Here is a 15684-nt window from a genome sequence, read left to right as displayed (position 1 = left end):
GTTCATGACTTTAATGAGCCACAGGTGGAACTACAATAGTATCTTACCTGAATTTATATAAATGATAATAGTGATGCCAGTATCTGAAAAATTGTAACTTTCAGTTAATTCTTGGTATTTTTCAGCTAGTTTTGTGATTTAAAATAGGAATAAAAAGCATTCTTGCTGACTTTTTAGGTGTTTTGGAACACTGAATGGTAAACTAACTTAAAACCTGTACTTCATGGTAGCAGATATGGAGCATTTTTGGGGTTTTTTGTTTGGTTGGTTTTGTAGAAAAGATACTTATATCCTGCTACTTCTAAACCAAGGGTTTGCTGAAGTATAGACAGTTAATTATACTTTCTGTTAATCATTACTTCAAAGAAAACTATGGGCTATAATATCTGGAATCATACCAGCATAGCAAACAGGAAAGAACTGATGCTTTTCCTTACATGTGGAGAAAATTTTAAAATGTCAGCAATATTCATGAAATTATAGGATAAGGAAAAAAGAGGAAGGAAGAAAAAGTGTGAAAGAAGGGAAGGGTGTATACATGGTTGGGAATGCTATGTGCAATTTATTATATTTGTTAATCCATTGAGGATAATATTTTTTTTTTCTGTGATGGGATATAATATGCTTTGCCTTAAACTTCCCATTTAGTTTCATCTCCATATAAGCTTCTTAAAACTTTCATGCTTTTCAGAGTCACTTTAAATAACAATTGATGAGCTAATAAGAATGATACCCAGTTTATCTTTGTATTGGTTGTCAATATGCTCAACTAAATAAAATGTATAGAAATTGTTAGTCTACAGTGTACATGATTAGGATTGCTTATTCTTTTACACGCTGTTTAATTTCTATTTAAACAGCTTTATTTTATACAAATCTTTTGTATATGATATCCATCTATTTTAGAACTAGCCAGTATAGAATAATAAATAATATATATTCTTATATCTGGGTTAACTGAGCCTGGCCTCCATTTAGGATATGTGACAATCCCAGAAATTCAGAAAGACTTTTTGACTTCCTTTTAGAGTCTTTACAACCCTGGATGCCTTTTATGAGGGTTGTTGCTTTATAAGTGGATTGTGTTTGTTAACAATTAATTGAACCTTTGCATATAGTAAAAGAATCATAGCATAGGTCAGTTTACATTAGCAAACAATGGAATAATGAAGTACTTAAAGTAAGACTAGATAACCCCTGGTTTCCCTCAAAACCTTACTAGGAACAGGGCTTTTAAAAATGATTTTGCAGGCCTCCCTGGTGCCATAAGGGGTTAAGTCTCAGCACTATGAAGACAGGGAGCTAACCCACATGGCTGGCGCAGCTGACCTCTCCTGTCTCACTTGCTGCTCCCCTCAGCAGTGTATTTCAGTCAATCTGCCTGTTCTGCCCCCTACTCTGTCTCTGGTGAATCCTCTCATCCCCACCACCACCCCTCCCCACCACCTCTGGCTTACATCCCAGCTCTTGTATGCATAAATAAATCTTCTAAAAAATAAATAAAAATGACTTCATGTAAAAGCTTAATAAAAGCCTGAGAAACCCCCCCCCAAAAAAAAAATGACTTCAAGGTAGCAGAGCAAACTCTTAGAACTAGAAATTTATATAGGGCCTTTGATTCCCATAGCTAGTATTAGAAAATCTAATTCTAAACTAAACCTAAATCTAAAAAGCTCTTTGTTGTCATTAATGACCTAGGAAATTGGGGGTTAAAATTTTATAAAATATGAACAATAATTTCAGGTAGACTTGTTTGAGATCTATCTCATAAGCTATTCTTGTTTTGAATACCTAACTCTGCAGCATGCTCAGAAACATTTGTTTACAAATTGATGGATTTTTTTTTTTTAATCAGGTGACTAATAAACATACCAAAAGAATATGGCTGCACAAGTACCAGAATCTGATCAGATAAAACAGGTAAGGGGTTATAATTAGGGAAAAGGCATTTTGCAAAAAAAAAAAATTTTAATTTAGATACGACCATATTGGTCAGTGACCTCACAAAATAACTATTTCATTTCCAAAAATGAATATTAGATTATATTAATCATATTTATTTTCCAGATAATCCAGGAAAGAATAAATATTCAACAAGAAAATTAGTCTGTATTTTGTAGACCATATTTAAGTTAATAAAATAACCTTTGATTTCAATTATTACTGGATATTTTATCACAACAAAACAGTAATTAAAAGTTTAAAACATCTTTAAAAATCAAATATTAAATAATCTTCTGATTTATTTGTAGTTTAGGGAATTTCTTGGAACCTACAATAAACTTACAGAAACCTGCTTTTTGGACTGTGTGAAGGACTTCACAACAAGAGAAGTAAAACCTGAAGAGGTATGAAAAGTTTTGCCTTCTAAACATCCTCCAGACTTCCCATAATGATATAAATGGGACCCCCAAAGTACTTCATTTGTTCCTAGTTATTACAGAAGCTTGGATCACATTCTGTGTTCCATTGCTCAGAGGAACTGAATCAGCCAAGAACTGAGTTTAATGGTGCCAAATTTAAGAGAGTCACATTATAACAATGTAGGCTTTTTTTTTTAATACACCATACCTAGGGCTTGCTGGGTTATTATTTCCTTGTGAAGATTTTTACATAAGTAACTTCCAGACAAGATGACCTAGGTAGAGAAAGGTGACATGGTATTTCCATCTGATCCTGAGAACTTGAGTTAATTTTGAAAACGGCTTGAATTTGGTGGTTCATAATGAATAGGTGGACTCTGAAAACCCAATCTTATTAAAAGTCTTAACTTTTTAATGTCCTCATCAAAACACATTCATACACACACGTTTATGTCACATTGAGCCCATATATAAATGGAAGATGCTGATAAACATTTATACCAAGGGGGACTCCCTGGTGGCACAGGGGGTTAAGCACCGCACTATGAAGCAGTCCATGGCCTCTGCAGCATGAGTTTGATCCCCTGCCAGCCAGGCAGCTAACCCACATGGCACAGCAGACCTCTCCTGACTCACCTGCTGCTCCCCTCAGCAGTGTATTTCAGTCAGTCTTCCTGTTCTGTTCCCCACTCTGTCTCTGGTGAATCCTCTCACCCCCCGCGCATCTCTAGCCGGTACCCCAGTTCTTGTATGCATAAATAAATAAATCTATTTTAAAAAAACAAAACATGTATACCAAGGCTAAGCAATCAATAAATGTTAAATAAGTGGCAAAGTTTGAGAATTAAGAATGTTAAAAAAGGAATTACTCATAAAAAAAGAATAAACTTCTACATACTTTAAAGTTAGAAGAAGGGGGTGGGAGTGTGGATTTTCAGTTAATATTGAAATATACTGGCAGAAAATCTTATCCAGAGGCAGGGACTTAACACCATTGTTTTAATGCCTACAAATTTGTTTGCATTCAATATATATGTTAATTCTTATAAAAGAATGAAAGTGTTAACCATTGAAAGCTGTAGTTACTTGGTACTCATTAATACTGTTTAATTTTGGATATATTCAAAGAATAGGGAAGGTTTTGCCTTTTTTTTTTTTAATTAATACTTTTGTTTTGCCTCTTGAATCTTTTTTATTTTAGACCACCTGTTCGGAACACTGCTTACAGAAATATTTAAAAATGACGCAAAGAATATCTATGAGATTTCAGGAATATCATATTCAGCAGAATGAAGCTTTGGCAGCCAAAGCAGGACTCCTTGGCCAACCACGATAGAGAAGTCCTGATCAATGGACTTTAAAGGAGAGATTGCCAACAGCTATTGCACTGGAAATGAGGATTCACCTGACAGAATCCCCTGAAAGCAGTAGCCACCATGTTAAACCATCTGTCATGACTGTCACATGGAAACCAGTGGAGAAACAAAATAGCTATGTACCAGGAATAATCAAAATAGAAGGTCTTGTTCATTGAAAATAATATGCAACATTTGTTGAGGCCTTAAGATTCAGCAGCTTGGTCACTTGATTCGAAAAATAAACCATTGTTTCTTCAATTGTGACTGTTAATTTTAAAGCAAAATATGTGTTCAATCATGTATGAGATAGAAACAAATTTTTTATTACTAAAAGTAAAATAAATGGAAATATCGCTGAGCAGTTGTTTATAATATATAGTACCATAGTATTTTCACTGGACTGTGGATATGATGAAATATTTTCAATCACGATCATCCTTCAAGTATTCCTGTTCATTCATGTCTGCCTCAAATTGCTGTTAAATACATAAAACAATTACTTGCTAATCATTTCAATGCACTATCCTTTTCTTGCCTCTTTTTTTTTTTTAAACTATAGTTTTATTGAGGTTATAATGGTTTACAACACTGTTTATAAATTTGGGGCATAGGTTCATACCTCTTCAAATACGTTACAACACCACACCCATCATCTTCCATCATAATCCATTGGGCTTGCCTCCCTTCTTTTGTCTTTAATTCTAACTATATTTTTACTTATTTTCAGGAAATAACCCATCTGGGCTAGTAAGCCTGTGATGCTTTGTGTTTTGCAGTCCAACATGAATGATTCCAAGTCAGACCAACATATAAAGTGTATTCTCATCCTTGATATATGATCAGTGTAATAAATGAACCAAAATTAAAAGTGTCTTATGGCTAAATGAATTCTAAAATCCAAGCATTTATAGGAAATACTACCTGATGCATAAAAATACTAAGCGGTATTATAAGGATAAGTAGATTTAATACCTGTTAAATTGGCTTAGAGATTAATTTCATTTGATACCAATTGAAACTTTTACTTAGAGAACATTAATTTGCCTATGTATTTAAATATACCTTGATGTCTATGCTTTGTCATAATGTTGGAAAACAGAACTATTCTGCTTTGATAATTTACTATTTTTATTACATCTAATTTTTGAGCTATTAGGTTGTTTACCTAACAATACCATTTAACTTAAAGGCCTGTTACCATTACAGTCAAAAATTACAATGTCTTTAAAAGTACAAAGACAATATTAACTATTTTTAAAATTGAAATGTTGGAACAATATTAAACAATATGCAATTTATTATAGTCAAAGAACATGAAAGAATAAACTTATTTCATCATTAGGCAAGAAAAGTAACCAAAAATTAAGGGATTTTTGGTTGATACACTATCAACCAAAGACTATACTGTTACTCTTCTGGTGATTTGTAACAATTAAAATTTTGTCAGACTATACTCTGACCTTGGGTCGTTCACACACATACTTAAGTTATTTCTGTGTAATCAAGCCCAATATGGTTATTGTGTTTATTCAGGAAGATAAACATGTACTCACCTGGCAAATAAGGGGAATTTTGTGCAACAGCATCTCAAATACCTTGGGAGGAAGTGTGTGTCTGAAAACATTCAGAAGTTCACGTGGCTGCCCACATGCTAAAAGGGCATTGCTGAGATGTTCAACCCCGATTCTATGCTCTCCTGAAACAGATTAATAAGTTTAAAGCAAAGTTAAAATTTTTCCCAAATGTACATTCTACAAATTTCCAAGGAAGTACCAAGCATTAAAATTTAAAAAATATTTAAACAGGGCCTCCCCTGGTGGCGCAGGCGGTTGAGCACCGCACTATGAAGCTGTCCGCAGCCTCTGCAGCACTGGTTCTATCCCCCGGCCGGCCAGTGAGGGTCCCACATGGCACGGCAGACCTCTCCTGTCTTGCCCACTGCTCCCCTCAGCAGTGTATTTCGTCACTCTGCCTGTTCTGTTCCCTGCTCCATCTCTGGTGAATTCTCTCACCCTCCCGCGGATCTGGCCTGTACCCAGATTCTTGTATAAATAAATAAATAAATCTTAAAAAATAAAAATAAAAATACATTTACTGTCATATAAAAAAAATAAACAAGTCTCAAAGAGTAGAGTGTCAATGTGAGGTGAAATGCTGAGCCGTCAGTTAGATTCACTGTGATCATGTGCATGTGAATAACTGAATGGCCCAAATCAGAGGGAGTGTACTCTAACTGTTTAAAAGGTACTTCTGCATTGGAAATATTCTACAATTTAGATGTGCAGGAGATGGAGTGTTGAAGTTTTTTTTTAACTGCATTTTTAAAAATTTCGCTTATTGATGTAAAATAGGTTTATTTTTAACTCGTGTGATTGATGAAATACTATAGAGGAAACACCAGCTGTTCTAGGAAAGGAAAAATTTATTTTTAAAGTTCTATTATCAAAGACTTGAAACAAGATTTAGTGTAACACGAATTACATATCCAGAATAAGAAAACAGATTTATGAATTTTGTAAAATTTTAAAATGAGTTTTAAGTGAAATAACAATAAAATTTGTAAAGAGTAGCAATTATAGGATTTCTGTCCAATTTAGAACATGGAGTCACTTAGTTTTACTCTCTTGTTTTAGGAAACTAAGGTAAAGATCAATAAAATGATTTAAGGTTTCAGAGCTAATTAATGCCAAAATTAGTAAAAAACTAGTTTTCTGAACCTTGAGACCACATTGTGCTGCTTCTCTTATGTAATAACAGAAGTTGAAATTCTGATACTTAAAACAACAATGTAAGAAATAAAATATATTTCCCTACTGTTAAGTATAACATTAAATTCTTATGGAACCTAATTTTCCACTTGTTGGCTGCAACACACCTGAAGAGAAAAGGACATAATAGATAGGAAAAAATGTTTCTCAAAGGTCTGTACTAAGCTTAATCTGAGAAACAAAGAGAAGGCCATGATCTAAGATACATAGACAAAGCAAGCCTTGTCGATACTTCGCAGGTTTTAAGATAAAAGTTTTGTGTCTAGATATCTAATTTTATATTTTCAAAGTAAGGAAGTTTCATTGCTGAGTTTTTAGTCTTAGACACTACTTAAAGATGCTGTTTCCTAAGTCTTGATAGTTCTCTAATTTGTCTTAAATGAATAAAAATAGTTATGGAATCATATAGATTGTATTGAGCTTTTTTTGTTTGTTTGTTTTTAAAAGATTTATTTATTTATTTATACAGGCACTGGGTATAGTCAGAAGCGTGGGAGGGTGAGAGAATTCACCAGAGCCAGAACGGGGAGCAGAGCAGGAAGAAAGACCAAGGTACACTGCTGAGGGGAGCAGCGGGCGACAGGAGAGGTCTGTGCGCCATGTGGGACCCTCCTCCAATGGCCGTGGAGCAGCCAGGGATCGAATAGGCACCACGGAGGCTGCGGGCAGCTTCGCAACCCAGCGCTCAACCGCTGTGCCACCAGGGAGGCCCTGTATTGAGCTTTTTAAAGAAATAAAGATATAATAATGTCTGCTCTCAAGTTGATGGACCTAATGTGACCAAAAAAAATGTTTGGCCTATAAAATCAACCAACCAATAAATCAGTCAAATCAAGCTAATCACAAAATTCAGTCAAAAGTACTGGTTCTCTGGTACCAAATAACAATTGAGATATGTTTAGAGCTCTACTACCTGCTAGAAAAGTAATTAAAATTGATGATTTTAATTCGAGAGGAGAATGGAGAAAATTGAGATTACAGAAAACCGGTGAGAAATTACTGCATTGGAATGTTTGTTCTCAATGCTGCATTTAGGTTGTAATAACCTAGGGAGATTTTAAAAATACTGACATCTAAGTCTCAGCTCCAGAGATTCTGATTTAACTGGATTGGGCTTTGGTTGTGAGTTTAAAAAAATAAACCACCAAGACAAGAACTGCAATTGGAAGTATGATATAGAAGTACATAACCCTTAAGGAGCTGATAAATCAATTTAGAGGTTCAAAGAAATGATGTACCACCTTTAAGAGGGGAAAAATTTTTAAGTCCAAGTTTGCAGTTTTGTTTTAATCACCTTCATGACATCTCTAAGTCTCACTAAACTATTACATGGCAGCTATTAAACATGGAGAATTAAAAATAAAATAATTATGTTCTTGTTTTCTTTTGACTAGTAATTCAGAATTTTCTTTTCCATATTTGTACTATACTGGTTCAAATAATGTTAAAGCCCAAAGCTATCTGTTTCAATATATACCTACAAATCTGTTTCAATATATCCCTACATATCTGTTCCATATGAAGGGATTAAGCTAGATTTTGCGAGGCCCTCAATTTATATAATTTTAGGTCTCCTGGAGTCGTCTTTGGTGGCACAGGGGTTAAAGTCTCAGTGCTATCAAGCTATTGCAACCTCTACAGCATGAGTTTGATCCCCAGCCAGGGAGTTAACACACATGGCACAGCAGACCTCTCCTATCTCGCCAGCTTCTCCCCTCAGCAGTGTAATTCAGTAAATCTGCCTGTTCTGCTCCCCATCCTGTCACTGGTGAATCCTCTCACTCCCCACACCTCTGACATAAATAAATATAAATCTTTACAAAAAAATGGAAGAATATAGTCCTGAAAGCAAAACTGGATTCCTCCTGGCACCTTTAAAGAGGCCTCTGCAAATGAAGACTCTTAAACCTTATGTTTCATAACCTTGTATAAAATCAATCCTGTTTATATCATTTAATTCAGTTTAATTTTGTCATTAGGATTTAGATATTTTTAGTGCATTTATAGAACCACCTGAAAAATTAGTACTAAATACTAAATTTTCAAATTTTAAAGATTAGTGTGCAAGAACTTTGAATTGTTTTTTCATTTCTCAAAACCTCTATCATGTTTTTGAGCTGCTACACTAAATGTCTTGGAGGATACTACCCTCTTAAATGAAAACAACAACAAAATCTTTCTCAAAAAGACAAAAAAGAAGCAACAACCGATGTAAGTACTATGATTTACAAGGGGATTTGTAATGCCTGTATATAAAATAAAAAATGGGCATAATGTTCATTTATCCAGCAGTATAACTTATCCCTTATAAGAAGTCTCAAATTCTTTTCTTTCCAGGGTTTAATGCCAGAATAAAAGCATGATTATTATATAAGATATTTATACAATACATTTATATTTACTACCATCATTTTATCTGACAACATTATGAAGTTTTTCTCAAATCTATCTTGAATTAGATACGGATAAATTATAAATTCAAAATACAGTTTTGACCCTAAGTGCAAAGTAGCCCCTACAAACACCACTACATTAGACACCATACAAGAATTATTCATACTAATATTATCATCAAAATAAGTAATTGTTTTATTAAGAATACTCAAAGGTGGCAAGAAAATTTTTATAAAGCTGTTGAAACTTTTTAGAGTTTTGATTTATACAATATTCAGTCATTTGGAAAATTCGTTTACTTAGAATTTTACCTGACAGTAAATGAGGTGTTCTTGTATTTGGCTTTCCTTCTCCATCTGCCCACTTCCAAGACTGCAACATAAACTTGAATACTAACCATAACATAATAAAGCAGGACAGTGTGATGAAGTAAAAATGCTGGAACAGTTTCTGTTTAAAGCAAATTGGTTAACATAGCTAGCCAATTAAATTATTTGATTTCCAAATACTAATTAACAAATGTTCCTTGAACATAAATTATCAAAAATAACTGCTTATAAAAGAATATTTACATTCTTACCTCTAGATAACCAAAGTTCTCCCATTCGTAACTCTTGCAGAATAAGGTCTTGCAAATTTTTATTCTTTGCTGGATCCCACAACTAAAAGATTCACAAAATATTTAATAGTGAGTAAAGAATGTAAGATATGTAGTTACTGATCAAAATTCGTTTCTTAAAAGAACAACTTGAGGGCCTCCCCGGTGGCGCAGCGGTTGAGTGCTGGGTTGCAAAGCTGCCAGCAGCTTCTGCAGTGCCGGTTCGATCCCCTGCTGCTCCCCAGCCACCGCAGGAGGGTCCCACATGGAGGGTCCCACATGGCATGCGGACCTCTCCTGCCGCCTGCTGCTCCCCTCAGCAGTGTACTTCGGTCCTTCTGCCTGCTCTGCTCCCTGCTCTGGCTTTGGTGAATTCTCTCACCCTCCAGCGCTTCTGACTGTACCCAGTGCTTGAATAAATAAATAAATCTTAAAAAAAAAAAAAAAAATTAAATAAATAAATAAATAAATAAATCCAAAGTATGAGGCCTCCCTGGTGGTGCAAGGGGTTAAGCACCGCACTATGAAGCAATCCGCAGCCTCTGCAGCATGAGTTCGATCCCTGCCAGCCAGGGAGCAACCCACAAGGCGAGGCAGACCTCTCCTATCTTGCCTGCTGCTCCCCTCAGCAGTGTATTTCAGTCAGTCTACCTGTTTTGTTCCCCACTCTGTCTCTGGTGAATCCTCTCACCCCCAGCATCTCTGGCCTGTACCCCAGCTCTTGTATGCATAAATAAATAAATCTTTAAAAAATAAATAAATAAATAAATAAATAAATAAATCCAAAGTATGCAGTTTATCTTTATGATATTTAAGCCAATTTCTTAAAACAGTTAAGAAATTTCAGGCGATAAAAACACATGGATATTCCAAGTTAGGTTGAGATGCTTACAATAAATCATCCATATTTTATCCAGCTTTCTAAGTTCACATAGAAGAAATCCTATTGTTATTAACTATAACAAAGGTAATTTTGGTAGGTTGCTTTTTTCCCCCCCTTGCCTCGGGTATTAACAGTGCTTAGTGATTTGGTTGCAATCACTTCTCTGGTCTACAGGGTCGTTTTAGTCATCTGGTTGTGATCCTTGTTCAAACAGTAGTTAACCCTCTAGGAGGAGAGGCAAGAAGCTATACTAAGTCTTCTGTATTCACACCCTCATCAGGGGAGGTCAATGGGCATGTTGGAGAGTTGTCACGGAGCTGGTGGTATTCAGAGAATGCTGGGTTTGCTGCAGCCTGGTTTATGAAGATGAGCGTCATCATTACTACCATGTCCAGAACTGGTCTGTAAAGGTAGAAAACCTCCTAACCCAAAATATCTATTTCACTACCAAGCTTCAGTCTTTCATAACCATGGGATTCTGTGCTTGTTTCCCCCTCAAATTCTCTTTTTAAAATGGAATGAGCTGCGGGTATGGATCCCATTTTTACTTTTTATCAGCAAACATGCTAGTGACTAGTTATAACCACAGGTTTCATTCAACAGATATTTAGTGAATACTGGCAAGGGCAGGACACTCTAGGAAGAGCTGGAAGGAGAAGGAGATCAAGTCACCAGTACTCATATCCAAGGAGCCCATAGTCAAGCCAAGTAAGGACTGTACACTTATGATCAGTATCACGTATAAAGTCCACTGTCCTCTGGGTTCCAAAGTACAGAAAGATTGTATCTGGAAGGAGAACCAGGGCCCATCTGTCAGAAAAGATAGCATTTGAAATGTAGAAGAAATAAAAGTTTGATGAGCAAAGAAATAGAGGTGTAAAATGGCAGGGAAAGTATTCAGTGACCTTATATAGCAGAATTATGATAGGGTGAATGAACTAACAATAATTGCCAATTATTGAAGGCCAGCTACAAACCAGGAACTTTACAAGTTATTTCCAAGCCTTGGGAAAATAAACCTGTCTATATATAAGGCATCCCTAGAAGGCCATTGTGCAAAGGTCAGGAGACTGATCTTTATCTTCAGAATAGGGAAAGATATGCACTGAATGACATATTTAGAGCTGCAGTTTAGGAGAAATTTTCTCCAATATCATGAGAAGAGAGGCAGGAATGCAAGCTAGAAAATTATTATAATATACTGGGGAAAAGATACTGACAGATTCAAGATGTATGAAAGACGTGGAAACAGAAAGAGTATAGGCTATCCGATACAGCATAAGAACTGGAGATTGATTTTGGGATGCAGTTGATATTTAAGCAAGACACACTGGATCATGGAGGTTACTGATAATAGCAGCATCATGAGGTAACAGAGGAGGAACAGTGGCAAGGGATGAGATGATGGTTTAACTTTTGAACTTTTGAGGTGCCAAAAGAGGTCAAGTGGACAGAGTCTGACTGGCAGACAAAGTCTGGGACACTGGATCTAGAGCAGCATCTCTGAGATCATTTGGAAAAAGGAAGAAGCTTCCTGGGAGGAGAAGAGTACAGAATCAGAGAGCAGTGTTTCACAGTCACCCAAATGGGCTGTTACAACTGCAGTTTCTTGGGTTCTACTCAGACCTGCTGAATCAGTCTCTGGGAGTAGGGGCTCTGGAATCTGTACTTTTAACAAACTCCTCAGTGACTCATAAATTCTGAGGTCTACTGCCCCCATAACTTCTTGGCTACCCTTGATCTCCAAAATCAGACTTGTCTGGATTTGGGTCAGATAATCTGTATTTTAACAAATGGTCCATGGCTCATACTTTGGGAGACAAAGCGGGCCTAGGATGAGGAGGAAGGAAGACTCCAGAAGACCTGGGAAGAACGATTCCCTGTGCTTTCGTTTATTTGTCTAAAGAATTAGAGTATGTTGGGTCGGGAACGTGCCAGCACGTCCCTGTGGACACGATGAGGGATGAGACAAGGAGCAGGTTTGCAAGGCAAGACTCTGCTGCTCAGTAAGCAGCCCTCTTACTGTGTATTAGCAGTAATAGGTGACAACAGCAAGAGGAGCAGGGTCCAGGAGAGACAAAGGGTTAATCAACTTTCTGGGGAACAAGAGGGGACATGTCAGCCACATATACAGGGAGGATTTCCCGTGCAGGTACTTGGTGTAATTTCTGAACTACTCCCATACACCTCAGACCATGGCTACACAATCAGTCAACGGCTACCTAGGCATCCCTGGATGCCTCGCCACTGTCTTAAGGCAGTCATGCAGGAGTGCCTTATCCAATTCTTTCACACACACGGGTGCATAGAGAGGCCATACACACACAGGTGCAGAGGCCCCAAGTGGTAGAGAGACCACAGGAATAAAGTTATTACAGAAATTATATAAAAGAACATTTGTAAATCTTGCTTCTGCCTCTTCCTCATTTGAAATAATACAGATCTTCATTATTTTCCATCTGGATTGCTACTGTCTGATTTTCTTGTCTTCAACTTCCCTCCTCACCCCATCCTCCATACTGGCATTGGGGTTATCTTCCTCAAAAATAAAAAAATACCGAAATAATAACTGTATCTGCTCTTTGAAATAAAGTCACCTTCACTGGTTATCCATCACAACAGAAAAACATTTAAACTTCCAATTTGGCATTCAAAGTCCTCCACAATAAGTTACCAAACTACCACTCTCTCTCCCTGGCCACAACACTCCTTGAATATTGCAAGTTCATGGTCTGTGTCTGCACAAGCTATTTCCCTCTGTCTACAATGAACAATATTCAACGAAAATTTGCTGGGAACGTACAGTGTACTAGGTGTACACTGTATGAGGCACTGGAGAGACAATGGACGGTAAAAAAAGACAAGATCAGTTCATGGACCTTAGTCTGATGAACAGAGAGCATTACTCAGAAGAAGCGCACAATCAGGCATACAACTATAACTGTGGATAAGGGGAATTAAGAGGACATGGAGGTGAAGCAGGCTCTGCCCCAGTCAGAGATATCAGGGTAAACAATGCCACGCTCATGTGCTCTTCTTGGATACTCCCTATTCTTCCTCTTAATTGTGTTAATTGTATCTTCATTCTCGAAGCCACTCCACCAAATGTCTTTGACTCCTGCCTCTCTAGGACCTTTTAATCAATCAGCAAAAACTATACTTTCTGGATAATTTCTCTCAAATTTTTCATCACCAGTTAATACCAACACCACTGTAATCCAGGACTTTTATTACTTCTCACCCACACTGATCCAATACCATGTCCTTTCCTCCAATCCATTTAGCAAATTCTAAGTTTTTTTCTTTCCTTCTTTTTAAGAATTCCTGCTCAAAAATCTTCAGCAATTCCCCAATGACTCTAAAATCCTTAGCCTAGTCTTCATTGTCCTCCCTAATTCCACTCTTACGTACCTTCCACTAGTCCTTACTGAGATTCCTTTGTCAAACTGCTATACTGATTAAGTCCAGCAGATCCTCCACCTTCACCATTATGCATAAACAAAGTCACTCTATCCTGAATATCGTCTCCCTGGAAACAGGACTCATACTTAACACATCCTTCCACGTTCAGTGCTACCACCTACAAAGGACTACACCTCTGAAGGACTGCAAGTTCCAAGGACAGCCACGGCAATATTCCAAATCCCAAATACACTTCTGGAATCTTGCCTACCCTATCAAGAAGTAGTCTATTTCTTCTCCTCTTGAAACAGAGGAGACCTCAATGCTGCAGAAGTGCACCACTTAGTATGTTCTCCCACATATTCTCTCTCAAGTGAATATGCATGTGCATATGCACACACCTTGTACATACTTCCTGCCCCTTGGGAGCCTGCCACCATATAGTGAGGGAAACCACGACACCTGGAGATGACATATAGGTGTTCTGGTCAACAGTCCCAATCAAGTGGGCAGTTGGCATCAACTGCTCAACATGTAAGGGAAGGAGCCTTCAGATGGTCCAGAACTCAGCCCTGGAGTCACACGGAATGAATTTGAGTGGAGCAGAAAGTTGTTACCCCACACAACCCTGCCCAAATTCAGCTGCAGAAACAAGACAGATACTGTTTTAAGCCACTAAGTTTAAAGCAGCAATAAACAGGTAAACAGAACACCGTCCATGACATTCAGGCCTGGAAACGAATCTCCACCGTCTTTGAGCTATTGGCCTCATCCACTGCCTTGTGGAGGTGGTTCTTTTCTAATTGCTAACCTCGGCAACCCCAGCCTCCTCACACATACTTCTCAAATAGGTGTTGACTGAGTGGATGAATGAATAAATGAGTGAAAGAAGGTTAAGACTTAATTCCTCCTTATAATTAATGGAAAAACCAAAGAAATTTCTGAGCTGATACGAATTAACTTGGGCCAATCACTAAGATGACCGTAACTGTTCTCAAAAGACTAACCCGATTCCAATTTGGAGATAAAGAAGATGCCTTCTGCTTCTGGGCTAGAAAACAGCCCTGCAGGAGAGAAACGGGCGGTGCAGGAGTACCACCATGTGGCCCACCTGGGGTATCTAAGTGTCTGGTGCTCTTCTGAAAGGGCATTGGCTCCTCTTCTTTCCCCAGGTACAGTAAGTGCCTGCTGCCTACCGAAAATGCTGACATTATGACTACCTTTTCATAACCCCAAATGGTTCTTCCTACTTGGTTCTTTCTAATTGCTAACCTCGGCAACCCCAGTCTCCTCACACATAGTTCTCAAACAGGTGTTGACTGAGTGGGTGAATGAATAAATGAGTGAAAGAAGGTTAAGGCTTAATTTCGCCTTAAAATTCATGGAAAAACCGTAAGAAGGCCATAAACACTACATCTAGGCAGAATGAAAGGGGCGAGGGCTCAGAAACGCCTCATCAGGAACTAGGCCGCGCCAGGAGAGCCAGGGCCCGCGTGGCGGGGGTTAGGCCCGCCAAGGCCCCCTCGCTGTCGCTACGGCACTTCACCTGGGCGCCCCGTCCCTCAGCCGTTTGCTGCTGGGCTCTTCTTTCTGCAAACACAACGCGGCACGTGCAGGTTGAGAGCCCGCCCGAGGCCTGCGTGTTCGTGGGGGGCCCCTCGGTGGCGGCTGCACCGGCCGCCAGGCCTCACAGGCTGGGCCCCAACGTCCGCCCCGGCCCGTCCGCGCCTCCGTCGCTGTCGCACTCACTGTCCCGCTGGCGGCGCTTGAACGCGGGGTCGCCTCGCCGCTTCCGGTCAAGATAAACGCAATAGCCCAGGAAGACGACGGCGCCACCGACCACCAGGGCCGCCAAGAGGCCGAGAAGGGGGCGATCTCTGGGCATCCGGCCGGGGACTGTCCGCGAGCCGAGCGTTGG

General features: G+C 38.3%; 2 protein-coding genes across 8 annotated transcripts in view; one reads left to right on the top strand and one right to left on the bottom strand.

Moving 5' to 3' along the window:
• The window catches only part of TIMM9 (translocase of inner mitochondrial membrane 9), a 22505-nt gene extending 18428 nt beyond the window's left edge, over positions 1-4077 (top strand). For all 7 annotated transcript variants that reach the window (XM_054690733.1, XM_037503434.2, XM_037503433.2 and 4 more), the window contains 3 exons: positions 1856-1920; positions 2253-2348; positions 3565-4077. In XM_054690733.1, coding sequence (XP_054546708.1) covers positions 1882-1920; positions 2253-2348; positions 3565-3699 — 270 coding nt within the window. In that variant the 5' untranslated portion in view covers positions 1856-1881 and the 3' untranslated portion in view covers positions 3700-4077. The remainder of the gene's footprint in view (positions 1-1855; positions 1921-2252; positions 2349-3564) is intronic.
• Positions 3443-15684, bottom strand: TOMM20L (translocase of outer mitochondrial membrane 20 like). The gene is made up of 5 exons (XM_037503431.2): positions 15516-15684; positions 15313-15356; positions 9464-9545; positions 5275-5417; positions 3443-4197 (listed from the first exon to the last, which is right to left on the bottom strand). The coding sequence occupies exons 1-5, from the start codon at positions 15649-15651 to the stop codon at positions 4144-4146; spliced, it is 459 nt and encodes a 152-aa protein (XP_037359328.1). The 5' UTR covers positions 15652-15684; the 3' UTR covers positions 3443-4143.

This window comes from Talpa occidentalis, unplaced genomic scaffold (genome assembly GCF_014898055.3).
Source record: "Talpa occidentalis isolate TD23 unplaced genomic scaffold, MPIMG_talOcc4v2.1 talOcc4.11, whole genome shotgun sequence".
In the NCBI taxonomy this organism is placed as follows: domain Eukaryota; kingdom Metazoa; phylum Chordata; class Mammalia; order Eulipotyphla; family Talpidae; genus Talpa; species Talpa occidentalis.
This window is presented reverse-complemented; position numbering and strand designations above follow the sequence as displayed.

Coding starts and splice junctions, on each gene's coding strand:
- TOMM20L (XM_037503431.2), bottom strand. CDS start 15,651: ATGCCCAGAGATCGCCCCCTTCTCGGCCTCTTGGCGGCCCTGGTGGTC. Junction 5,418..9,463: donor AGAACTTTGGTTATCTAGAG/GTAAGAATGTAA, acceptor AATCTGTTTCAG/GAGAGCATAGAATCGGGGTT. Junction 4,198..5,274: donor AAATTCCCCTTATTTGCCAG/GTGAGTACATGT, acceptor TGTATTTAACAG/CAATTTGAGGCAGACATGAA.